The sequence below is a fragment of the Mercenaria mercenaria genome, chromosome 18 (assembly GCF_021730395.1).
Source record: "Mercenaria mercenaria strain notata chromosome 18, MADL_Memer_1, whole genome shotgun sequence".
Classification (NCBI taxonomy): domain Eukaryota; kingdom Metazoa; phylum Mollusca; class Bivalvia; order Venerida; family Veneridae; genus Mercenaria; species Mercenaria mercenaria.
This window is the reverse complement of record NC_069378.1, coordinates 26,613,392-26,640,555: the sequence shown is the minus strand read 5'-3', so window position 1 is coordinate 26,640,555 and position 27,164 is coordinate 26,613,392. Positions and strand designations below refer to the sequence as shown.

The 27,164-nt window shown below is 35.1% G+C and overlaps 1 protein-coding gene across 1 annotated transcript in view; it reads right to left on the bottom strand.

The window, feature by feature from the left end:
• LOC123538803 (tudor and KH domain-containing protein-like) overlaps positions 1-27,164 on the bottom strand; it is a 38,628-nt gene that overhangs the window by 9,931 nt on the left and 1,533 nt on the right. Inside the window, exons 2-9 of the mRNA XM_045323190.2 lie at positions 16,340-16,454; positions 14,718-14,848; positions 13,575-13,773; positions 12,346-12,485; positions 7,780-7,924; positions 5,162-5,373; positions 4,020-4,195; positions 3,257-3,321 (exon numbers count right to left, since the gene is read on the bottom strand). Coding sequence (XP_045179125.2) covers positions 3,257-3,321; positions 4,020-4,195; positions 5,162-5,373; positions 7,780-7,924; positions 12,346-12,485; positions 13,575-13,773; positions 14,718-14,848; positions 16,340-16,439 — 1,168 coding nt within the window. The 5' untranslated portion in view covers positions 16,440-16,454. The remainder of the gene's footprint in view (positions 1-3,256; positions 3,322-4,019; positions 4,196-5,161; positions 5,374-7,779; positions 7,925-12,345; positions 12,486-13,574; positions 13,774-14,717; positions 14,849-16,339; positions 16,455-27,164) is intronic.

Genomic DNA, 27,164 nt, shown 5'->3' with positions numbered 1-27,164 from the left:
ACAGACAGGAGTAAATCAATATGTCTCCCACCACAGTGGTGTGGGAGACATAATTAACCATTCCCCTGTCAAGTAAATTTAACATAAGGTGTCTGATCACAGAGTACTCAACTATTTGAAGCCCTTTCTTTCTTCTAATACCAGCTTACATACAAAGCTTTAGCAAATTTTTCTAAGAAGAAAAGGGGCATAAGTTTGCTAAATTGTAAGCCAGAGTTATGAAACCTGCTAAGTGTGGTCAAAGACCAGTGGAGAATCTGAAAACATATTGTCTAGTAATTCCTGAGAAACGTGCTAACATGCAAAACTGTCACAAAATTTCTATGTGAAAAAGGGGTAAAATTTTGACAAAATAAAAGCTAGAGTTATGTTACTTGCCACATGATGATGCTGAAGACATGTATTAAGTTTGAAAGCATTTGGCCTGGTAATTTCTGAGAAAACTGCTTACAGGCAAAACTTTTAACCTGAAATTCGAAGTTAAAACGGGCATAATTTTGACAAAATAATAGCTAGAGTTATGTATCTTGTCTTGCGAGGTCATCTCATAATGTCAAAGACAATTGTGAAGTTTGAAAGCATTTGGCCTGGTGGATCCTGAGAAACCTTCTTACATGCAAAATTTCAACCTTTTGTGACAAGACACGGATACCAACAAGAGGCCTAAGTGGGCCTAAGTCGCTCACCTGAGACTGACTTTGACCTAATTAGATCTTGCTTGTGACAAAGTATTAAATTTAAACATGAGGGCCATGATGGCCCTATATCACTCACCTGTTATCATTGCACATGAGGACAAGAAGGTCCTCAGAAAAAATATCTAAGTCCAAAGGACAGGAACAACAAAGGAAAGAAATTTAACCAAAAAGAAAAAAAAATTCTTACAAGATACAGATATGTCAAAATACACCTAAAAATTGGAGGTACCATCCATGTTATACCATAGAAAACTGGTCTCGGTTTTTCCCTACGGCCAATAATAAAAAAGTTACTAAAAATAAGCTATTTATAGTAACGTAAAAGTGAAGTAAGTAAAAAAATTTTATTGTAAGTGAACAAAAGAAGGATCTGCCAAATAAATCTGTTGACATAAATGAAATTTCAGATCAGTATCTTCATTAGTTACGGAGATATACCCATTTTAATTTGAAATAAAGGGAGGTAATTTGACATAAAATCAGTCCATAGTTATCTACCCTGATTGGCTCAGTCCAACTAATGACAATAATGAAATTTCAAATAAGTCCTAAGGACTTACTGATATAAATCCATTTTGATTACAATCAGGGGAGGTAATCAGATATAAAATAACTCTGGAACCTACGATTGGATCTGATTTGTCATGGAATCCAAGATTTATTGTTGTTGAAGATATTTTGGAAGTTTGCAAAAGCCAAAATAGCCAATTTTGGACCTTTAAGGGGCCATAACTCTGGAACCCATGATGGAATCTGGCCAGTTCAACAAAAGAACCAAGATCTTAAGGTGATACAAGTTGTGTCCAAGTTTGGTTAAAATCAAATCATAAATGAAGCTGCTATTGTGCAGACAATGTCAAAATAGCTAATTTTGGCCCTTTCAGGGGCCATATCTCTGGAACCCATTATGGGATCTGGCCAGTTCAAGAAAGGAACCAAGATCTTATGGTGACACAAGTTTTGTGCTAGTTTGATTAAATTCAAATCATAAATGAAGCTGCTATTGTGCAGACAATGTCAAAATAGCTAATTCTGGCCTTTTCAGGGGCCATCACTCTGGATCCCATAATGGAATCTCGCCAGTTCAAGAAAGGAACCAAGATCTTATGGTGATACAAGTTGTGTGCAAGTTTGGTTAAAATAAAATCATAAATAAAGCTGCTATTGTGCAGACAAGGTCAAAATAGCTAATTTTGGCCCTTTCAGGGGCCATAACTCTGGAACCCATAATGGGATCTGGCCAGTTCAAGAAAGGAACCGAGATCTTATGGTGATACAAGTTGTGTGCAAGTTTGGTTAAAATAAAGTCATAAATGAATCCACTATCGTGCAGACAAGAAAATGTTGACGCACGGACTGACGACGGACGACGGGTGATCACAAAAGCTCACCTTGTCACTATGTGACAGGTGAACTAAAAAGAATTTAAAATTATTTTTTTTAAATTTTAAGTTAAAAAAGACTTTAGAAAATATTTCTATTTTTAGCTCTAGCGGCCCCTAAAAGGGGCCAAGTGCCCCCATTTGAACAAAATTGGGAGAGGACCATATAATTATGCTACATACCAATTTTGATGAAGATCCATCAAGCAGTTCATGAGAAGAAGTCGTTTAAAGGTATTTCTATTTTTAGCTTTAGCGGCCCCTAAAAGGGGCCAAATGCCCCCATTTGAACAAATTTTGGAGAGGACCATATAATGATGCTACAGACCAAGTTTGAAGAAGATCAATCAAGCAGTTCATGATAAGAAGTTGTTTAAACGTATTTCTATTTTTAGCTCTAGCGGCCCCTAAAAGGGGCCAAGTGTCCCCATTTGTGAGAGGACCTTATAATGATGCTACAGACCAAATTTGATGAACATCCATTAAGCGGTTCATGAGAAGAAGTCGTTTAAAGGTTTTTCTGAGAGGACCTTATAGTTTAACATTAAGTATATAATTCAGTTTGAATATTAATGGTAAGTTATACATATTCCTAAATTTTAAGCTATCTCATTTACTTCTGACTGTAGCATTATAGATATTTCATTCTTTTAACCCTGCACCACATGAGATCTATCCCTTTATACCCTGCACCACATGAGATCTATCCCTTTATACCCTGCACCACATGAGATCTATCTCTTTATACCCTGCACCACATGAGATCTATCCCTTTATACCCTGCACCACATGAGATCTATCCCTTTATACCCTACACCACATGAGATCTATCCCTTTTAACCTTGCACCTCATAAGACCACCTTGGAGATACAGAACCGACGTGAGTGATACACCTACTCACCATGCTAAACATTTAAATCAAATTTTGAGGAAATCCCTTCAATCATGTAAACTTAATCAGAGCCATAAATTTTTTTTAAAGGACAAATAACCTAATAAAACTAACTAAAGGAAAGGATAGTTATGTTATGTCTCCCTTTGTAGGCATATGATAGTAATTAAACATAAAATTAACTTCAATCCACAGGAAATTATAATTTCTTGCAAAACCCAATTCAATAATTCAGTATCTGTTACAGTCATGTGCTCAGTAAAAAAAATTAATACAAACTTACCGTTAGGCTTCAGGCCAGCGAGACGGCATTCTATAGCTTGAAATGGCAATGTTAAATATTCTGAACTGAAAAAAATATATACATAATAATGATAACTGCCCACATGGAGGCCTTGACTTCTTGGAAATATAACCATGTTCACTTAAAGGGGTAACTGGAGTAAATATGCCACAAAATGGAGCTAGGGCAGGTTTTGCTATAATTTTATACATGCTTCACATCAGGGAGCCCTTTTTTGAAATTACCTTAAAGCAGCAGAAAGATCTTTTCTGAAAATTGGCACATTTGTACATTGTGACTTCTTACAACATTTTATCCAAAAATCTGATCATTTTATTTTGCTAAGGTGACTTTGAGAAAAAAAAAAGTTTAACCTGCCTGTGTAGTTACACCCCTAATCAAAATGTAATAGGCAGGTTTAACTCATAAAAATCTAATAAGTTATATTTATGCAACAGTAACATTCAAGAAACTTACTAAAAATAAAACAAGACAAAGTAATAACCACCGTTGTCTGCTTTTACTCAACATGCATGTATACTACAAGCACATTCTGGTTTATTTTTACACCAGTAGATAATTGACAGGGATATAAAGTTATAGAGAACCTTCCATAAACTCTCGCTGGTATACCGAATGTTCCCCCTTTAAGCCTTAAATGGACTACACAAACTGGAAAACTGATGCAGACTGAAAAGAACAATGACCCTTACATCAAGATCTAATAAATAGTCAACCATCTATAATAAAGAACAGAACTTACCTTAAAGGTTTGACAAGGGAAGAAGCCATGTATGCACTGTCCCCATAATCAACATAGAACAGATCTAGCTCTGATTGATTTATAATGTCCATTACTTTTGCTCTGTACCAAGTTTTATCATTTTCAAAAGGAGCTGCAACAATATCTCCTTTCTCCACTGTGGAAAGCATCAAGTTCTGAAAAATTATTAACTTTTAGCCTGCTGGCGGCAAGTGATTCTGCCTTTGCGACCAACGCAGACCAAGATCAGCCTGCACATCTGTGCAGTCTGATCGTGGTCTGCACTGTTCGCTATTCAGTAAGTAAATTTTCAGTGAACACCCCTTTGCATAATAAGTGGTACTGCACAAATTGAATGTGATTGACCAGTCCATTTTAGAAATTTAACAGTGTAAAGGTTAAATTTACTGTATTGTACATATATGTAAAGCAAACCCTCATAAAAATACAAACTTGTTTTTGTACCAAGGCTTATGTTCTGGAAAGGTTAAAGTACCCTGCAAATAAGTAAGTATAATACTTCATCCCTCAGAATACTCTTTCTATTAAACTTTACCACACAGACGAGCATTTGCAAAAAAACACTTGAAAGCGGGTGAGGCAGATAGATAAGTGATAATTTTTCTACAGTATTCTTTTTTCAAACTTTTCCACACGGAGGGACATTTGCAAGCAACACTTGAAAGCGGGTGAGGCAGATAGATAAGTGATAATTTTTCTACATTATTCTTCTTTCAAACTTTTCCAGACAGAGGGACATTTGCAAGTAAAACTTGGAAGTGGGTGAGGCAGATAGATAAAAGTGATAATTTTACTACAGTATTCTTCTTTCAAACTTTACCACACAGACATGCACTTGCCAATAACACTTAAAAGTGGTTGATAAAGACAGATAAAAGTGATATTAAATTTGCAAAAGTATTCACCTTTCTCAACTCATAGTAAAACTGTGTGACCAATAAGCGTAATGTCCACTTCATGTATCTGATTTAAACAAAGTTTCATTTGAATTGGTAGAAGTGGAGTACATTGTACACAAGATAGTGACGGATCAACTGACAGATGTAAAGTTCAAAAATAATAAGCCAACCATGTCTTAAACATCAGGGCCATAAAAACATAAAGGCGTAATTCAGACCTACCTTTCCTTCACCTTCATAGTATCTAGTCATTGTATCAGACAGTTTATCCAGCTGTAAAGCCATGGAACCAATAGTCTGTACCCAGAAATGTCCTGGAGTTGCTATTGCTGATACATATACCTCCACATAGTCTCTTCCGTTTGGGAATTCCATGTATAAATTGTGATCTCTATCGCCAGTTCTCTCAATATTGTCTGTTTCAATATTGTTTTCTAAATCAGTATAAAACAAGTGAATGAAGTATTGCCATGCAATACAAAGTCCCCTACTGGAATGCACCTGATTTTCTCTACTGCAGTATAACATAATGAACTGATATCTGTCAATGATATATAAACACTATATATTCATTATGTTATAACAAAACACTTGGATTAAAATTTGCATATATAAAAACCTACGTTGTTTTCATATGGAATTTTTTGGCTGATTATAAAAAAGTTACCATATAAGTTATTTATAGTATAGTAACAACAAAGGGAAATAAATCATAAAAAAAAAATCTATATAATATAAGTCCACAAGAAACTCTTTACCAGGTAGAGATAGGTCAAAATACACCTAAAAATTGGATGTAACATGCATGTTGTACCACAGAAAAGTGGTCTCGAATTTTCCCTACGGCCAGTAATAAAGAAGTTACAATATAATCTATTTATAGTAAAACAAAGGGACGTAATTCTAAAAACAAGGGTGTCTCATGATGGTGAACATTTGTGCCAAGTAATATTAAAATCCCTTTAAGGATGGCTGAGTTACAGACTGGACAGGAAAAAAGCCCTTTTGACCTTTGACTTTCAAGTGTGACCTTGACCTTGCAGCTAAGGGCCCGGGTTTTGTGCATGACACACTGTCACATCCAGGGAGATATTTGTGCAAACTGATATTTAAATTCTGTTTTTGCATGACAAAGTTATAGACCGGACAGGAAAAATATCCTATTGACCTTTGATCTCCAAGTGTGACCTTGACCTTTAAGCTAGGGTTCTGGGTGTTGCGCACCACAAGTCGTCCCATCATGGGGAACATTTATGCCAAGTAATATTGAATTCCCTTGATGGATGACAGAGTTCTGGACCGGACAGGAAAAAAAACCCTACTGACCTTTGACCTCCAATTGTGACCTTGACCTCTGAGCTAGGGGTCCGGTTTTGCGCAAGACATGTCGTCTCATCATCGGGAACATTTGTGCCAAGTAATACTAAAATCCCTTCATGGATGGTAGAGTTATGGACCGGACAGGAAAAAAGCCCTATTGACCTTTGACCTCCAATTGTGACCTTGACCTTTGAGCCAGGGGTCTGGGATTTGCGCACGACACATCGTCTCATCATGGAGAACATTTGTGCCAAGTGATATTAAAATCCCTTCATGAATGACAGAGTTATGGACCGGACAAGAAACAGACCCTGCTCATGCCATGTTAACATTTGTCTGCCAAGTGTGACCTTGACCTTTGAGCTAGGGGTCTGAAAGTTCTGCATGACACATCTTCTTATTATGAGGTACATTTGTGCCAAGTAATATTAAAATCCCTTCATGGATGGCAGAGTTATGGACCGGACAGGAAAAAAGCACTGTTGACCTTTGACCTCCAATTGTGACCTTGACCTTTGAGCCAGGGAACCGGGTTTTGCGCATGACACATTGTCTCATCATGGGGAACATTTGTGCCAGGTAATATTAAAATCCCTTCATGGATGACAGAGTTATGGACCGGACACAAAATTGTGGACAAACGGACGGACGGAATGACAGAATGACGGACGGACGGAAAAGCGCATTCCTATAGTCCCCGAAACTGGTTTTCAACCAGTAGGGGACTAATAACATGGTTTAAATTGGACTTTCAAACAATTTCCAGTATAAGAACCTTAAAACCCTCAACAAACTACCATAAAGCTGGCTATTTCAGCCTGTAAGAAATTTATACTATTCTTAACAATTTCAAACAGTGAAGCTAAAAGTTGTGTGACCAAGGCCTTTAAGCTAGATGGCTAAGTCTAGCACATGACACATTGTCTTATTACAGCAAATGTTTGTGACAAGATATTTGAATATCCTACAATGCATGAAGTCTAAGATCTGACAGGAAAAATGACATTAAAATATTTTACCTCCAAGTCTGACCTTTACCTTTAAGTCAGAGGTCTAATTCTTGCATCAAGGACACTACATATGCCTGATAAGTTCTTATTCTGAAACTTTTTCAGTGTGGCTGTCACTATGACCTTGACCTTTGACCTTTGACCTACCAACCCCTTAAACTATAGGGGACATATATCTGTCCCAAGCAATAATGCTATGAACTTAATGATTGCATGTTGAAGTAATTGGGTACTCTCTAGTCACTGATCAGAAACCACTTTCAGTGTTATGGTTATTGTGACCCTGACCTTTGACATACTGAACTGCCAAACTGACTACAGGCAAATATCATTGCCAACAGATTCTCCAGTACCATTTTTTACACTCTAGGAAACCCAATGGTCTACCAGCAGGCTGACAAACTATCACAAAACAAGACACAATACCCCTTTTCTTTGTTTGGGGTTTGGGGTGTAAGAATGTATTGAGAAACTCACTATCCGGTAATGCTAAACTATCAACAATGGTACCTTCATTATTTGCAGAATGTGTCATTCTGTCATGTGACTGGCTGTTTGAATCTTTCACTTTGTGCCTTGTTTCTCTATTGGCAGCAGACACTGCTGTTCTAGCCCTGAATTCTTCTTCTTCATCAAGCTTCTCTTGAATCAGACCCTGTAAAATAAACAAGCTCTTTTTGGAACTTAAATTTTCTTAAAACAACACAAAATTTTTGGAACTTAAATTTTCTTACAGCAACACAAACTTTCATAATTCTATAAACAAACAAGAGCTGTCTCCGTAGGATGACACATGCCCCCGATGGCACTTTGAATGAATAGTTATGGCCGATGTTAGAGTTTAGGACCTTTGACCTACGGAGCTGGGTCTTGCGCGCGACACATCGTCTTACTGTGTCACACATTCATGCATAGTTATTTTAAAATCCATGCATGAATGACAAAGATATGGACCGGACATGCCCATCAATGCACTATCACGAAAAATGATCTTTAACGTCTAAGTGTGACCTTGACCTTTGAGCTACGGACCTGGGTCTTGCGTGTGACACGTCGTCTTATTGTGGTACACATTCATGCCAAGTTATTTGAAAATCCATCCATCGATGACAAAGATATGGACCAGACACGCCCATCAATGCACTATCCTTTAACCTCTAAGTGTGACCTTGACCTTTGAGCTACGGACCTGGGTCTTGCACACTGCACATCGTCTTACTGTGGTACACATTAATGCTAAGTTATTTGAAAATCCATCCATCGATGACAAAGATATGGACCGGACACGCCCATCAATGCACTATCCTTTAACGTCTAAGTGAGACCTTGACCGTTGAGCTACGGACCTGGGTCTTGCGCACTGCATGTCGTCTTACTGTGGTACACATTCATGCCAAGTTATTTGAAAATCCATCCATCGATGACAAAGATATGGACCGGACACGCCCATCAATGCACTATCCTTTAACGTTTAAGTGTGACCTTGACCTTTGAGCTACGGACCTGGGTCTTGCGCACTGCACGTCGTCTTACTGTGGTACACATTCATGCCAAGTTATTTGAAAATCCATCCATTGATGACAAAGATATGGACCGGACACGAAAATTGCGGACAGACCGACAGACTGACAGACCGACAGACAGACAGACGGTTCAAAAACTATATGCCTCCCTTCGGGGGCATAAAAATACTAGAGCTATCACCTAAGGTGATTAATACTCCTAGACACTGCTCTGATACAGGGAAAGTAAAACCTTTGACTTTCAAGACTGACTTTAACCTAAGACCTTATGACCTGGATTATGCACTCTGCATGTCATCTTGATGAGGTCAATACCAGATGCTAGTTTTATGACATCAGGTAAATATGGAGCAAACACAAATTTGCACTATTTGACCCTCAACCTCAAGGTGTGACTTTGAACATTGACCTACCCTGGGTTTTACACTCTGCATGTTGTCTGGATGATTGTTGCTAATTTCATGAAATTCATTCCTGGACCAGTAGTGTATAAGATATGGAATGATCACATATTTAATCTATTTGACCTTTGACCTCAACCGGTTCATGTGCTCGGCATATTGTCTTGATAAGGTGATCAATGAGTGCAAGTTTAAATTTATGAAAAATTTTCAAGCAGTCTAGGCAATATGGAGCAGACATGAAGTTAAGCTATTTCACCTTTGACCTTCACATGTGACCTTGACCTGTGATCTACAAATGTAATGTGCTGTGCATATTTTTTGTGGAGGTTTATAGCTAATTAAAGTTTTATGAAAATCTTCTCATCAGTTAAGATATGAAGTGAACATGAAGAACTGACTGACATGAGTGACTCAATGATAGCCCCAATATACTTTATATCCAGGAGTAAAATAAAGTTTTCCTTCAAATTAAGAAACTGTGCTGCACCTAAGAATATTCATTGTTGACAATTTTTTGGACAATATAGGGAATCAGGATAATACTGAGTTTTTGTAAATGCTACCTTTAGAACAAACATGTTTTTCAGTGGAAATATCACACAACCTACATGTAAGGAGTGCAACTTTATTCTACTGAAGGACCTGTGCATATTTCCTGATGCATAGCTAATAATCGATTTATTATGTTATATGTATATAAACTTATGAATATCATACAGATATTATTTATGAATTTGTTCAATAGCCTGAATTTAATTGACAATACAAACACAAATGTATCAAAGTCACAAAATACGCAAGTCAAGAGCTTTTTTAGATCTGCATAGAAAATTTGGTGACAATAGGTAGAAGCTTCATTAACCCACTAAATGGCCATACAAGAAAATTTCGTTCTCATGTTTGAAATGTGACCTCAAAGTGTGACCTTGACTTTAGAACTAGGGACCTGGTTTTTGCGCAGGACACTCAGTCTCAAGATGGTGAACATTTGTGCCTAGTTACATAACAAGAGCTGTCAGATGACAGCGCGCTGGACTATTCAAAGAACTGATGGAAGAATGGGATCAAAATATTACCACAGATTTTCAGACATAAGAAAAAAATAGATAAGACAAACAAATGTTCCTGTATTTGTGTATTTGGATAAGTCTTGCACCAAATGGCATGTGTTACAGTTACCATGATGGTAATGAAGTATTCAAAGTTTAAAAGTCACATATCAAACAGTTTAGACAAAATATGGAATGGTATGAGAAACTTAACTTCTAACTAAAGTCCTTGCCCTAGTTATGAAGTCTTGCCTATACAATGTAGACTGTGATGGTAAACAAGTGGTCAAAGTTTCAAAGCCATATGACAAACTGGTTAGGCAAAATATGGACTGGTATGAAAATATTAACTGATTTCCAAGTCCAAAAAGGGCCATAATTTAGTCAAAATAGTTGTCAGAGTTATGTACTCTTGCCTACTGATGGAAATCTTGATGATAAACAAGTGTTCAAAGTTTCAAAGCCTCATGTCAAATAGTTTTGACAAAATGCTGACTTGTACGAAAAACTGAACCAATTTCAAAGTCCAAAAAGGGCCATAATCCAGCCAAAATAGTTGTCAGAGTTATGTACTCTTGCCTACAGATGGAAATCCTGATGATAAACAAGAGATCAAAGTTTAAAAGTCATATGTCAAATAGTTTTGACAAAACCTTGACTTGTAAGAAAACAGAACCAATTTCCAAGTCAAAGAAGGGCCATAATTCAGCCAAAACAGATGACAGAGTTATGTACTCTTGTCTACAGATAGAATTATTATACTGAAAAAGTGATAAAAGTTTCAAAGCCATATGTCAAACACTTTACACAAAATATGAACTGGTACAAAAAACTTAACCAAAATTTCTAAGTCAGAAGGGGCCAAAATTCAGCCAAAATCCTTGATGGAGGTATGTACTCTTGCCTATATCTGTACATGGTGATGGTAAACAAGTGTTGAAAGTTTCAAAGCTTTATCTCAAAAGACTTAGTCAAAATGTGGACTGGTACGAAAAACTTTACCAAGGTGTTATGCCAAGCCCACACTGTGGTGAGTAGGATAGCTCTACTTATTCTTCGAATTGTCCAGCTAAAAATCCCTCCATGCATGAAGAAGAAATGCTCAGGGCAAAGTCATTCTTGTATTTCACCTTTGGCCTCTAAGTATGACCCTGACCGTACACCTAAAGACCTGGTTCTTGCGCAAGAAACTATGTCTCATGATGTTGAACATTTGTGCCAAGTTAAATCAAAATCCCTCCATGCATGGAGAAGAAATGCTCCCAACAAAAGTATTCTTGAATTTGACCTGTAAAAGTGACATTGACCTTAGACCTTGGGACCTGGTTCTTGAGCATGACACAGCCATGCATGATCGTGAAAATCTGTGCTAAGTTACATCACAATCCCTCCATGCATGAAGAAGAAATGCTCTGCACAAAGTTTGTGGACGCCATCCACCCTTCCGCCATGGGTTTTCCCATGATAATTTTTCAGAGAAAAATACCGAACATTCAAAAAACATTTGAAAAAAAAGTGTAATAAAGCATTTCTTTGGGGTTTTTTTATGTAAAATCAAGTCTTCTGCTCATGAATATAAGATCTTATATTTTCTATCACGGCTACACCACTAAAGTCTTGAATGTGAAAATATTGCATCTGATGTTAATACAATGAAAGATATTTCTTATATTAAAAAAAAAAAAACAACAACAAAGAAATATTCTATATGTCATGTATTTTTGATTAACTGCTAAATAACTGGTATTATTCTGGTGTATTATCTTTCCATAAATGATAGGCAATCTATTTAAAAAAAACAAAAAAAAAAAAAAAAAAACTTTAAGAGCATACATTTTCACTGCTTCAAAATTTTGAGTAAGTTCATGAGGCTTAATATTCACAAAATTTTTAAAATGGTATCCTACTTTAATTTGAATTATACCAATGGTAAATATTTACGTGAGGCTTTATTTTTGCAAGATGTAGGGCCTCAACAATATAGCCAAAATTTCTGCTTTTACAGTAGGCTGAAAATGGCATGAAACATACCATTCTTTTTGCAAAATTTGTTTATTGATTAATTTAAATATGTTTTCAGTAACTAAGCAGCAACAGTACCTTAGCAACAACAATCTGGTCTTTAGCACCAACGATTGTGATTATCTGTGGTTTATCAAGGTAACTGTCTCTTGTTTTATCAATAAGAATCTTTGTCTTGGAAGCTCTTGACATCTGACGGATACTTTCTCCACCTCTGCCTAAAAGTATTAATAAAACTGTGGCATACATTAATAAAATGTCTCCTGTTTCTTACAAATATATATATAATATCTCTCTCTTATTTATTTACAAATGTATATCAAAAATCCAAGGAAGTAAGTCACAGCTGGATTTCATTGACAATCTAAACTGTATAACTGTCCAGAAGTTCAATCTGTAGAGCATCCAAACTGCCACCTGTGACATCAAATATGAGGTCCCAATCTGACTGCCTGCATAAAGTCTTAGGTCCCTTTATGGCTGCATCAGGTCTGAGGTCCCAGTCCAGCTGTATCAGGTCTGAGGTCCCAGTCCAGCTGTATCAGGTCTGCAGTCCCAGTCCAGCTGCATCAGGTCTGAGGTCACAGTCTATCTGCATCAGGTCTGAGGTCCCAGTCCAGCTGCATCAGGTCTGAGGTCCCAGTCCAGCTGCATCAGGTCTTAGGTTCCAGTCTGACTGCATATGGTCTGAGGCCTCAGTCTGGCTACATCAGGTCTGAGGTCCCAGTCTAACTGTATCAGCTTTGAAAACACAGTCCCTTCTGCAACATGTCTGAGATCCCAGTCCAGCTGCATCAAGTCTTTTCTCCCCAGTCCAGCTGTATTAGGTCTGAGGTCCCAGTCTAACTGCATCAGGTTTGAGGACACAGTCTAGCTGCATTATGTCTGAGATCCCAGTCCAGCTGCATCAGGTCTGAGGTCCCAGTCTGGCTGCATAGGGTCTGAGGTCTCAGTCTGGCTACATCAGGTCTGAGGTCCCAGTCTAACTGTATCAGCTTTGAAAACAGTCCCATCTGCAACATGTCTGAGATCCCAGTCCAGCAGCATCAAGTATTTTGTCCTCAGTCCAGCTGTATTAGGTCTGAGGTCCCAGTCTAACTGCATCAGGTTTGAGGACACAGTCTAGCTGCATTATGTCTGAGGTCCCAGTCCACCTGCATCAGGTCTAGGTCCCAGTCCAGGTGTCTGAGGTCTGACATCCTAGTCAGTTATCTGGCAGTAGATTTTTTCTCACACTGTTACAGAATACATGTATATTGCCTAGATCAAAATTTGTAGTAAATTAAATAACAATCTGAGATACAAACCAATGATTCTCCCCAGAGCATACTTTGGGACTTCCATTTCTGCCTGCACTATAACCGGCATGTTGGCAAGTATGTGGCGTATCCGACACTCGGCCGACTGTGCCGCCTCCGGAGTCCCTCGGATAACGACAGTTCTATCTGTATCATCAGACTGTGTGTAATCTTTGAAATTCACTTTTGCTCCACTCTGTTCCTGAATCTGAGAATATTAATCATAATTTTAAAAGAAACTTTTCTAACAATATGTTATCAATCCTAGAGAAACAAGGGGCTCTATTCATCAGTATTTGAATTTTGAAATAAAACATAAGACCTTAAAATGCTAAATTTTCATTCTGCTCTGTTATTGTAACAACTGGACAGATAACAAGTACACATACAAGCAGAATGTAGAGCCCGACAGCTGTCTAAGTGTGACCTTGACCTTAGACCTGGCTCTTGCGCATGACACTCTGTCTCATAATGGTGAACATTCAAGCCAAGTTACATCAAAATCCTACCATGCATGAAAAAGAAATGCTCTGAACAAACTTTAATTTGACCTTTGACCTCTAACTGTGACTTTGACCTTTGAGACAGGAACATGGGGTTTGCACATAACACTCTTTCTCATTGAGGTTAACATTCATGCCAAATATACGGTAAACAAAATTGATCTATGCATGTCAAAGATGGTATGGACAAAATCGGATGGATGCATGCATGGACGTACTGACAGACGCACGTACATACACCGACCCGCCAAAAGTGATGACTGAGCCGGGCTCTACACAAGTGGGCTCGACAATAAAATGAAACTTCCAGGGGATGTGCATTTAGCAGCTACATCTCTGCAAAAATATTTTCAACATAAATTTGCTAAAAAACAATGCAAGAACAAACCGAATGGTTGAAATTCTAAAGTTCCAAAAGTATTTTAGCATGAGTGTACAAAGTACCAAAAAAAAAAAACTTATTTAAGATCAAAGTTCAATAGCAACATTTACACTTATAACTGTAATTGTAGATAAGAAGTTTCTAAAACACAGAGACTCATTTCAAAATTTATTTCAACTGCAATTACTAACTGAAGAAAGCCTTTTCTAAAGTTTGAAAACTTTGACATGAATTTAAAGGAGTGCATCTTTACGAAACTGGTTTTACCTCTTTGATAGTTGCACCCTGTCTACCTATGACAGCACCAACAGCTTTGCGTGGAACCTGAACCTCAATCACAGTCTGGCGAGAAGTTGCTGAGGATGAGGACTTCCTGCCAGCTATATCCTCTTCATCATCTGAAAGGTCAATTATATCTATGTAGCCCTAGAATTTTATCAGTGAAACCTTTTGACCTTATCACTGCGATCCTGGGATCTTATCCCATGCCTGGAATCTCATTATTGTTACCATGGGATATTATCAGTGCAATCCTAAGGATCTTAACTATTATCTATGCAAACCTGGGACCTGACCTTTGTAAACCTATGCAAACCTAGGGTCTTATCTATGCAAACCTGCGACCTTATCTTTGGAAACCTATGCAAACATGGAATCTTACCTATATGCAAACACAATCTTATCTATGCAAATCCAGAATGTTATCTATGCAAGCCTGGAATCTCATCTGTGCAAACCTAGGACCTTATTATCATTGTTAACCTGAGATTTTCTAGGATTTTATCTATGCAAGCCTGGAATCTCATCTGTGCAAACCTAGGACCTTATTATCACTGTTAACCTGAGATTTTCTAGGATTTTATCTATGCAAGCCTGGAATCTCATCTGCACAAACCTAGGACCTTATTATCACTGTTAACCTGAGATTTTCTGGGATATTATCTATGCAAACATGTAATCTTATCTTTGCAATGTTTTAAAACCTATGAAAACCTGGAATCTCGTCTATGGTATTCTAGAATATTTATCCAGACAAGCTATATGTTAATCTGGGATTTACTTTTGCAAACCTGAGATATTATCTTTGCAATTCTAAAGTCTCAAAGTGGCCACCAACTGGCATAGAAAACTTAGTCTACAGTGACATAGTTAACTTAGTAACTTAATCATTCAAATGCTTTTGTATTCAAATGTAGTTACATGTCAATGAAATTATATTTGATATAAATGTTAGACTTAAGTGTAAAATGAATGGGATTTAATCCCAGGTTATAAATGTATTTCGATAAACCAATGAAAAACAGAAAAAGTTTTGAAGTGTTCTTAAAAATGAGTTACTTACCAATGAAAAACAGAAACAGTAATGTTTTCAATTTTTCTTAAAAATGAGTTATCATGTTATCATAATATAGCTAATATGAAATGAACTTAAATTCATTATTTCACATCTACATACTGTAAAATCGTTTAATTTTGTGGGCATGAAATTTCGTGTTGGTCAAAATGGCAATTTCGTGGGGATATGAATTCATGGATTTCAACTTTTGAACATAATTTACATTGTCATGATTGTAAATGGGAATTTTACTTGTTCGTTGATTGACTCAACAACAAAATCCACAAAAATTAGTCCCCCATGAATATTAGTGATTTCACAGTAAATACTAAAGCAATGTTAGGCTATTGTAAATTTGAAGTTACAACTAATTATCAATGTTTTGGAACGTATCCTTTACAAATCAGACTGGAAATTTTTGGGTCATGAAAAGCTACCATTAAGGAAATAAATGTGCCACAAATACATACTTATAAATCAGTTTTGATAGTTCTGGCAACAATTAAATGGCAAAGTGTCTGTCCCAAAGAAGGAAAACAACTGCTGTATTTACCATCAGATGCTGTCTTCAGGAGATAATAGAGTAAACCAACAGCTGTAGGAATCCCAATACCCAGGATCACCAACTTCCCCTGCCGACTTATTTCAAACATCGCCCATCGAGATTACTGAAATAAGTTACACTGATCATTATAAATTACATGAACAATCATCATAATACAATCTCAGTAATGACTTCTCTTTGAAATAGGAATATCAAATCATATATATATTGATCATTTTGTACTGATAAGAATAGAATATAATTTATAAAGAATACCACTTGTAATTGGTGTCTTCCATAATTCATGCTATGGAAAAAATGCATATTCTAACATGATCCGATTCATTTTCCTATTAAACAAAGAAGGCAGAAAACAGTGAATTATTATACAACAAATCACTGTTCTGATGTCACAATTATTATGTCATGGCGTCAAACGGCATAGCGGCACGCTGGAAAAGAAACCAATTGAATTAACGGCAAATATTTAATGCATGTCATCAAGGATGTACTAAAAAATCCTTTGTAACGTGTTAGAATCGAAATAATATATCTCATTTAGTGATTTGATCTTGAATAAATCATTGTTTTGTCATTCAGATGCGTGTTATTATATGATATCATGAGGGCTGCGCCCTCGTGATATAACTCCTTCGCATCTGAACTCCAAACAATGATTTATTCAACGACAAATCACTGGATGAGATATATTATTTCTTAAATGACAAAACATTAATAACCATTACAAAAACATTAATAAAACAGTGCATACTGATACGTGTATCAAGTCAACTCGTCCCCGATTTGGTCATTTTGTCCCCCAAAATTGGTCATTTCGTCCTACTCACATTTTGGTCAACTCGTCCCCCTTTTGGTCGATTCGTCCTCCCCCTTTTGGTAATTTTGTCCCCCTTAATGTTTTAGGCATTTTTGCTTTTTTATGATATTTTTGACTTTAAAAACTGGTATTTAAAATAATCGTGAGTTTTGAAGGAGTTATATTGGAAATGGTTAACTTTAAATAATTTGGTTTGATAAAATATACTGAAAATATAAGACAGTTAACTGAAATAAAATAAATAAAAAATAAATACAATGTCCTTAGTAATAAAAATTTTCCCCAGTATAATTAAATGTGTTTATAGTCGATTGGAGTGAGGAAATTATGCTTTTCAATTTACTTCTGTTAAAAAAAACAACAACAGAAAATCCTCCTTGTTAAATTGATCATTTTTTAAGCAAAAAGTTCTTAAAACAAACGAAAAGTTATGTATATTTTTAGTATTAGATATACTTAATTTATCATACTTTGTTTTTCAAAAATACGTTTTAAAAAGGAGGCCGAAAACGGGGGACGAAATGACCAATCTGAAATCGCCGAGGGGGACGAAATGAGCAAATAGGGAACGAGTTGACTAGGGGACGAGTTGACTCTAAATCCTGTTCTAATATTTTATCTATCATTCCAATCGCTACAAAGCATAGCTCTGGATATCTAAACTAAATATGGTCTTTTATATACTGACAGCTGACCATTTTAATGTAATGCTCATGTAATCGTCAAGACCTTCTATTATACGGTATTATACAGAGCCCTAAAATTAGGCTAAAACTAAAGGCAGTGGCTAGAGAACCGGAATCGGTTCCCTAGACTGCGAACTTATTCGTCCGGAACCGGTTCTCTAAGCAAAATACCGTGCATAGGCTAGGGAACCGGAATTTTATTTCTATGCATAATACTGCCGAAATCCACTTTGTTACTTGGTAAGTGTCATGCATATTATTATCTTAATTAATTTTATCATGCCCTTGCATTTATCTGCGTTTACTGTCTCCAAAAGTGTACTCGCCGCATATATACTGTGTCTGCCGTATTCAAATGATATAAACTAGTACGAATGAATGCGTGAAAACTACTTTGCAGTTTTTAAATGTTATTTGCTTTAAACTTGTATTATGTTTAAATTATTTAAACATAAGATAATATTGGTTTGTATTTGCGTCATTACATGTTTATAGATGAATAAACTAATTAAATTGCCCGTAAAACCTCATACATATTCTTTGATCACTTTAAATACTGGTTTGTAACACCTCGGCATTTCACGTGATCTTGATCTTGATGTTTTACGGTAACACATCTCATTGACGTTTTCTAACCGCGCCTGCGCCAAGTGTTTGGAGCTTATAATTAATCTAACTTTTTAATACATCTGATAAATTTTTATGAATCCACTGGTTTTTCTGAGGTCCTGTAACTCTGAATAAGATAGAGTGGTAGAGAATTCCAATCGCGTAGTGTATTAGGTATGAAACTGTAATTATAAATGTTCCTCGTGTTTGTTTTTAGTGACACGTATAGGTTTAACTAGATGGTCCACTGGTACTGAAGCGGTGTTATTTAAACCTTTACAAAATAAGATAAGACAACTCTGTTTTCTTCTTTCCTTCAGAGGTTTTAGTTTTAAATCGTGTAAAATTCCAGTCATGCTTCCTGTGTCGAAGTTGTAATTTGATGTGATAAATCTTGCTGATCGTTTTTGTACCGCTTCAATTTTTTCTTGTAGATATTGTTGATGTGGGTCCCAAATTGAACTTGAATATTCTAAAACTGGTCTTATTAAACCTTTGTACGCTTGAAGTTTGACATCTTGAGGACAAGCCTGTAGATTCCATCTTAATAATCCCAATGTTCTGTATGCCTTATTACACGTTTCTTCAATATGTTTATTCCAAGTAAGATCACATGTTATATTAACCACCAAATATTTAATTGACTTCAGATATTTCAGGGGAGTATTTTTAAGGGTGTATTGATATTTTATGATTGATTTTTTTCAAGATAGGGACATCATATTACATTTCACTGGTTGAAATCTCATCCCCCATGTGGTTGCCCACTCTCCTAATTTATCAATGTCTTTTTGTAATTCTAAGCAGTCGTTGTCCGTTAGTATTTCCCGATAACATACACAATCATCTGTGAATAACCTGATATCTGATGCAATATTATCAGAGATGTCATTAATATGTATTAAGAATAAGATAGGTCCTAACACAGTTCCCTGTGATACTCCTGATAGTACTGATGATACGTTGGGCGATTCACCGTTGACTATTACACACTGACTGCAATTTACTAAAAATGAGTCAATCCAATTTAAAATATTGGGTCTTACACCGTATTTATGCATTTTAGATTTTAGAAGTTCGTGTGGCACGGTATCGAACGCCTTTTCAAAATCAAGAATAAAAATATCCACTTGTTTGTTCCTGTCTACTGAATATGCCCAGTCATTAACCACTGTTGCTAGTTGTGTTTCACAGCTGTGATGCTTCCTAAATGCATGTTGCCTACTAATGAGTATATTATGGGCTTCAAAATGTTTCATCAAGTTTGAACAAATAACGTGCTCTAGCACTTTACAACAGATGCAAGTCAGCAGTCAGGGGTGTAACTGTTACAAGTTATCACAGTTTATAACCCATTTGAGTTATTGCTTATATTTTCATAACTTGTTTCAGTTATCATAAAATATTACAAAGCCCTCCTGTGCCAATTCCTCATTTTGAATGTGACTAATGCAATTATTTCCTGAATCCTTGAACTCTTATCTTTCCAGTTGTACAGTAAATTTTTTTACACAAGGCTAATAAGGTTTTACGGAAAAGGTTTAAAGCTATAAAACTCTTAGCATCCCATTATGTTTATCAGGTCATGATCAGACTAAAAGAGAATTTGATTAACCACAGATTGCTACTTATTTCACTGTATAGGTCACCTTGTGAGAACAGCAAAAAGACTTTTTTTGAATAACTTACCTGAGTTAACTTATATTTTATAACTAATACAGGTTATAAAATGCTCGAAAAAATAACTGAAATAGGTTACATAACTTAAAACAGTTACACCCCTGACTGGTCAGTGATACAGGGCGATAGTTACCAGGTAAAGATTTATCCTTCTTTTTATACAATGGGCATATGGGTGGTTTTCAAAATAATGAAGCTTTTTCTTCTCTCTCACCTTACTTTAATTCAGTTCAGTTTTAGAATTTGTTTTGGAGCAAATTATATCCAAATCAATGTAATCAATAAATGTGTGCAATTTTATCTTGATGGCTCAAGCAGTTTTAAAGTTATATCAAATTATATAGCCAATTTTGTCCCCTGTGCACCCAAAAAAGTGTGACATTTTACATGAAGTGTAGTTTTCAACTGTGGTTTACTTTTTAAAATCATGCTTTATTGTTACAGCTTTGACTTTTTCATGTAACTTAAACTCTGCACATTTAAATAAAATACTTCTTTTTCATTACATACATCTTATTGTTACCAAGATTTCACATCTTGTGGTGGAACCCCCTTCACAAAAAATAGTGGAAAAAAGGTTTGCCCGTAAAACCTCATACATATTCTTTGATCACTTTAAATACTGGTTTGTAACACCTCGGCATTTCACGTGATCTTGATCTTGATGTTTTACGGTAACACATCTCATTGACGTTTTCTAACCGCGCCTGCGCCAAGTGTTTGGAGCTTATAATTAATCTAACTTTTTAATACATCTGATGAATCCACTGGTTTTTCTGAGGTCCTGTAACTCTGAATAAGATAGAGTGGTAGAGAATTCCAATCGCGTAGTGTATTAGGTATGAAACTGTAATTATAAATGTTCCTCGTGTTTGTTTTTAGTGACACGTATAGGTTTAACTAGATGGTCCACTGGTACTGAAGCGGTGTTATTTAAACCTTTACAAAATAAGATAAGACAACTCTGTTTTCTTCTTTCCTTTAGAGGTTTTAGTTTTAAATCGTTTAAAATTCCAGTCATGCTTCCTGTGTCGAAGTTGTAATTTGATGTGATAAATCTTGCTGATCGTTTTTGTACCGCTTCAATTTTTTCTTGTAGATATTGTTGATGTGGGTCCCAAATTGAACTTGAATATTCTAAAACTGGTCTTATTAAACCTTTGTACGCTTGAAGTTTGACATCTTGAGGACAAGCCTGTAGATTCCATCTTAATAATCCCAATGTTCTGTATGCCTTATTACACGTTTCTTCAATATGTTTATTCCAAGTAAGATCACATGTTATATTAACCACCAAATATTTAATTGACTTCAGATATTTCAGGGGAGTATTTTTAAGGGTGTATTGATATTTTATGATTGATTTTTTTCAAGATAGGGACATCATATTACATTTCACTGGTTGAAATCTCATCCCCCATGTGGTTGCCCACTCTCCTAATTTATCAATGTCTTTTTGTAATTCTAAGCAGTCGTTGTCCGTTAGTATTTCCCGATAACATACACAATCATCTGTGAATAACCTGATATCTGATGCAATATTATCAGAGATGTCATTAATATGTATTAAGAATAAGATAGGTCCTAACACAGTTCCCTGTGATACTCCTGATAGTACTGATGATACGTTGGGCGATTCACCGTTGACTATTACACACTGACTGCAATTTACTAAAAATGAGTCAATCCAATTTAAAATATTGGGTCTTACACCGTATTTATGCATTTTAGATTTTAGAAGTTCGTGTGGCACGGTATCGAACGCCTTTTCAAAATCAAGAATAAAAATATCCACTTGTTTGTTCCTGTCTACTGAATATGCCCAGTCATTAACCACTGTTGCTAGTTGTGTTTCACAGCTGTGATGCTTCCTAAATGCATGTTGCCTACTAATGAGTATATTATGGGCTTCAAAATGTTTCATCAAGTTTGAACAAATAACGTGCTCTAGCACTTTACAACAGATGCAAGTCAGCAGTCAGGGGTGTAACTGTTACAAGTTATCACAGTTTATAACCCATTTGAGTTATTGCTTATATTTTCATAACTTGTTTCAGTTATCATAAAATATTACAAAGCCCTCCTGTGCCAATTCCTCATTTTGAATGTGACTAATGCAATTATTTCCTGAATCCTTGAACTCTTATCTTTCCAGTTGTACAGTAAATTTTTTTACGCAAGGCTAATAAGGTTTTACGGAAAAGGTTTAAAGCTATAAAACTCTTAGCATCCCATTATGTTTATCAGGTCATGATCAGACTAAAAGAGAATTTGATTAACCACAGATTGCTACTTATTTCACTGTATAGGTCACCTTGTGAGAACAGCAAAAAGACTTTTTTTGAATAACTTACCTGAGTTAACTTATATTTTATAACTAATACAGGTTATAAAATGCTCGAAAAAATAACTGAAATAGGTTACATAACTTAAAACAGTTACAACCCTGACTGGTCAGTGATACAGGGCGATAGTTACCAGGTAAAGATTTATCCTTCTTTTTATATAATGGGCATATATTTGCCATTTTCCAGTCTTCAGGTATTTTACCTACATTAATTGATTGTTGAAATAGATGTGCCAGAATGTCTGCAATGCTTGGGCCGAGCTCTTTTAGCACTTTTGGATGTAACGAATCAGGTCCCATCGCTTTATTTGCATTTAGTCCTATTAAAAGTTTTTCTACCCCTTTCGGTGTCACTATTATGTTTTCCATTTTAACATTTCCATCTTTAAAGGATACTGGTACTGATGAATATTCAGTTTTTGTATAGACACTTGTGAATTGTTTATTCAGTACATTTGCTTTATCGATATCAGATTCAACTGTCCTGCCATCTTCTGTTTTTAAGGGAGGAATTCCAGATTTTTCTGATTTTTTACTATTAATATACTTCCAAAAAGGTTTCGAGTCACTCTTAATGTCCCCAATAAGATTATTTACGAATGAATCATGCGCGATTTTTACTTCTTTTTTTACTGATAGTCTAATTTTTTGCCATTTATTTTTCAGTCTGATGTTGCCTGTTTTTTTTAAAAACTTGAATGTACACGATTATGTTTTCTAATAAGTGATTTAATCTTGTTAGATATCCATGGTACTGACTTCGCTCCCTTACTTCTTTTGCTGGGAATGTTTTTCTTTATAGATTCTAATACTGTTCTACGTTCAAAGATATGTAATCAATACTGAAATGGGTGGTTTTCAAAATAATGAAGCAAAAGTGTGACATAGGGGTTGAAAATTCAAACTTATTTCTTATGGTGGTCACCTATTTTTTATTATAGCAAATACTTCATATTTGAAGGAAATAACTTTGGGGAAGTGTTGAGAAATGCCAATCAGAAAATATTTCAGCCTTTAATTCAAAAGTTCAGTGAATTTCCAGTAAGGTGGGTGATAAATGTTGCATGGTTTTATGACAAGGAAATATGTATAACAGTAATTTTTTCAACATAAATGATAAGTAATGGGTGTATGTGTATGGTTTGAAACTTATTTAATCATATGTTTGTGGACATTGGTTTTTAAAATCACCCTTTCTGCACAAATTTGACATGAAAATAAAACTTTACCTAGAAAAGTTGTTGCTGAATGCAAAATAACTATCATATAATTATAAAACCAACTTTTTTCTGACATGTTGCATGTTTATAAACCACATGCCAAATTTCAAGAATGTCCAATAATTCTAATTTCTAGAATTGTCTACTCAAAATTGAGTTATTTTAAAGATGCACAGGGGACACATACTGAAGATCAGTGTAATATTCATCCATTATTAGTTTTCTATTCATAAAAAGACTACTGGTAATAAACTTTAGACAAATACTATCAAAAAATAGTTTATTCCACAAAATAACTACAAAATTGAAAATTTTCACTACAAAAACATGAAAATTCAACAAAATGTAATGCTTTTAAATGAAAAATAAGTGACTTTATACATAACTAACACACTGAAATCATTTAATTTACATGAACTGCTTATTCATATTAGAAAATGACAAAATACCATGCATGATAAAAAGGAATAGTAAAATTCATACATACTTTATAATGTTACTAAAAAGGGTGCACAGGGGACAAATTGTATCAAAATATTTATTCATAGAATATGTTCATGGTAAGTAAAATTCTTTTAACTACATAATATTTACTAGTGAACATTTACATATTTAGGTAAACTTAAGAGCTTAAGAAGCAATAAAATTGATGTTTCCACTTTTAAACTTGAAAATTGGCAACTTCGGAAAAAAATGCAAACAATGAATTTTTAATTGTCCAGGGTTTCTTATATAATGCTAAATTATCAAGTAATGCCTAAATTTTGCATACACACTGCTAAGAATATAGAAATGCCACACAAATTACAGTAATGCTATGATAATTGATATATGTCAAAAAAAGGGTGCACAGGGGACATCACTTTTGGCTTTGTGAATGTTTAACAGTCAGTAATATGTGAAGTTGAAGGCTGCTTTTGTATCTGTTGTAACTCCCTTTCAAGGAAAATAAAGTAAAATCCCATTTTATTTAAAGAATAAAAGAAATCTGACACTTAACAACTGAAAAGGTGCACAGGGGACATTTTTAGGTGTATAGACATTCATCAAGTTTCTGAGAAAGTCGATTTATTAAAGAAAAAAATCATACTGTGTCTTCACAGCTGAAAGGATAAAGATCTTAGAAAAACATTAAGACTTTTGAAAAGTAATAGGGTTATGAAATTGTAGTGTTCAACATTTAAATTTAGTATTTTTTTCACTATTTTTCGTGAAAAGGGTTCCATCACAAGATGTGAAATATTAGTAACAATAAGATGTAGGTAATGAGAAGAAGTATTTTATTTAAATGTGCAGAGTTTAAGTTACATTAAAAAGCCAAAGCTGTAACAATAAATCATGGTTTTAAAAAGTAAACCTCAGTTGAAAACTATACTTCATGTAAAATGTCACACTTTTTTGGGTGCACAGGGGACAAAATTAGCTATATAATTTAATATAACTTTAAAACTGCTTGAGCCATCAAGATAAAATTGCACACATTTATTGAGTACATTGATTTGGATATATTTTGCTCCAAAACACATTCTAAAACTGAACTGAATTGAAGTAAGGTGAGAGAGAAGAAAAAGCTTCATTATTTTGAAAACCACCCAAATTACTTTTGTTTTAATCGCTTCTTTTATTGTCTTATACCTTTTAAGTTTAAATTTCAAGTTTATTTCGGCTCCAGTGTCGACGATTTCGCATTCATTCGTACTAGTTTATTTTATCATTCCAATATGGCGGACAGTATGCGGCGAGTACACTTCTGGAGACACAGTAAACACAAATAAATAAAAGGGCATAGCTTGCTGAAATGGTAAAATTAATTAACTAATTAAGATAAGAACATGCACATGATACAGTCATTCAATCAGTTCTGGCATTCAATTAGTTCCGACACACTTTCTGAAATTAAGCTTGGCACAGTATGAGTATGTTCAAAAACTCTATTTTTGCTATTGGGTCATATAAAGTAACCATTTCCTCGCCAAACGAACGCATGTTTACAAAACTTGTATGAAATCTGGGTCAACAAGCACTTGCAGTTCAAAACGAGGTTATGGACGCTGCGTTTTCTTCAATGGAGGTTCTGAGGAGCTTGAAAGTTGGAGAGCGATTTCTTTTGTTCTAAAATCATAAATACCAAAAGGTTGGTATCATTTTGTGTATTTATATTCATTCTATTGATAACATTCGTCAATATGAGTTGGCAGTTTCATTTAAGAGAGTAAAACAGCATCATTTAAAGGCCGCTCGCTAATCAGTTCCGGTACATGTGCTATATATGTTGGGGCCGTATAGACATTATCTTTACTTGTCACACACGCTGTATTTAGTGCTGTTTTGTAGCATGCTCTGCTGTTAATGGATATCTTTTGTCATTAAACTCAGTCCACATGCAAAATATATATTATAATATTCTTATGGAAGTTATGTTGTGCTGTATTATTTTGTCTTTTAACATTTACTGTTGAAGAACATGCTGTCTGATGAATAGATTAGAACAGAATAGAATCTATTTTTAATCATAAGTCATATAAACTCTATAAGATTATTCCAATCACATTTTTAAAGTATGTTAACTTAGCAACCACTTAAGGACCAGGTCATGTCATTTACCAGAAAAGTTGTGTGTATATATATATTTTCAGCCTCTATGTTATTAGTGTAGCCTGGTTTTAATGACATCAGTTATCATGTGACACACAGTATAAATGCTCAGTAGAATAACATTATGTGTAAGATAAGATTCAATTGAAAAGAAAATACAATGCTGCATTGCATATCCCCAGTTGGCGTTTTTTTTGATATTTGAAATATTCCATTTAACTCTTGGTATGATATTATTTATATTTGCAGCTACAATAGCCAGCCAGATGCACTTTAGGTAGATCATGGAAAAGCTCAGAGAAATCAGCACATTGTAGAGTCCTGCAGTTAAGACTGCAAAGTCTTTTAAAACAATGTTTTATAATAATATAAATAAGTCTATACTAATTTGTTCCACTTAGATTGCAGCTTATATTAATGACTTTCAACACCTTACTCTTGATATTGCGTTACCACTACTGTATATTATGAATGAAATGAAGCCATTTTCTCCTTGAATGCAGAGCATTTTTAGGTAAGGATATACTGGTATCATCATTCTGTGACTATAGATTTGAACCAGTAACTCCTGCAATCTGAGTGGACAAAGATATCGTGGCTATTACTAGAGGCTTATGGCTTTTTTAATGTAATATAAAAATGAATAAACACGACATGTTATCTAGTATGTACAGATTACATTTAGAAAAGCGCTTCTTTCAATAATGCACATGAACTGTTAAAGTTATAGCCAAAAAGGTAGGTGATAGAAATTAAAGGTTCAGTTAAACTTTCTACTGTTGTCATCAGTATTCAGACCTTTGACATATCTATGGGAAATAGGATTTAACAAGACAGTAACATGCACATAACTCTTTTT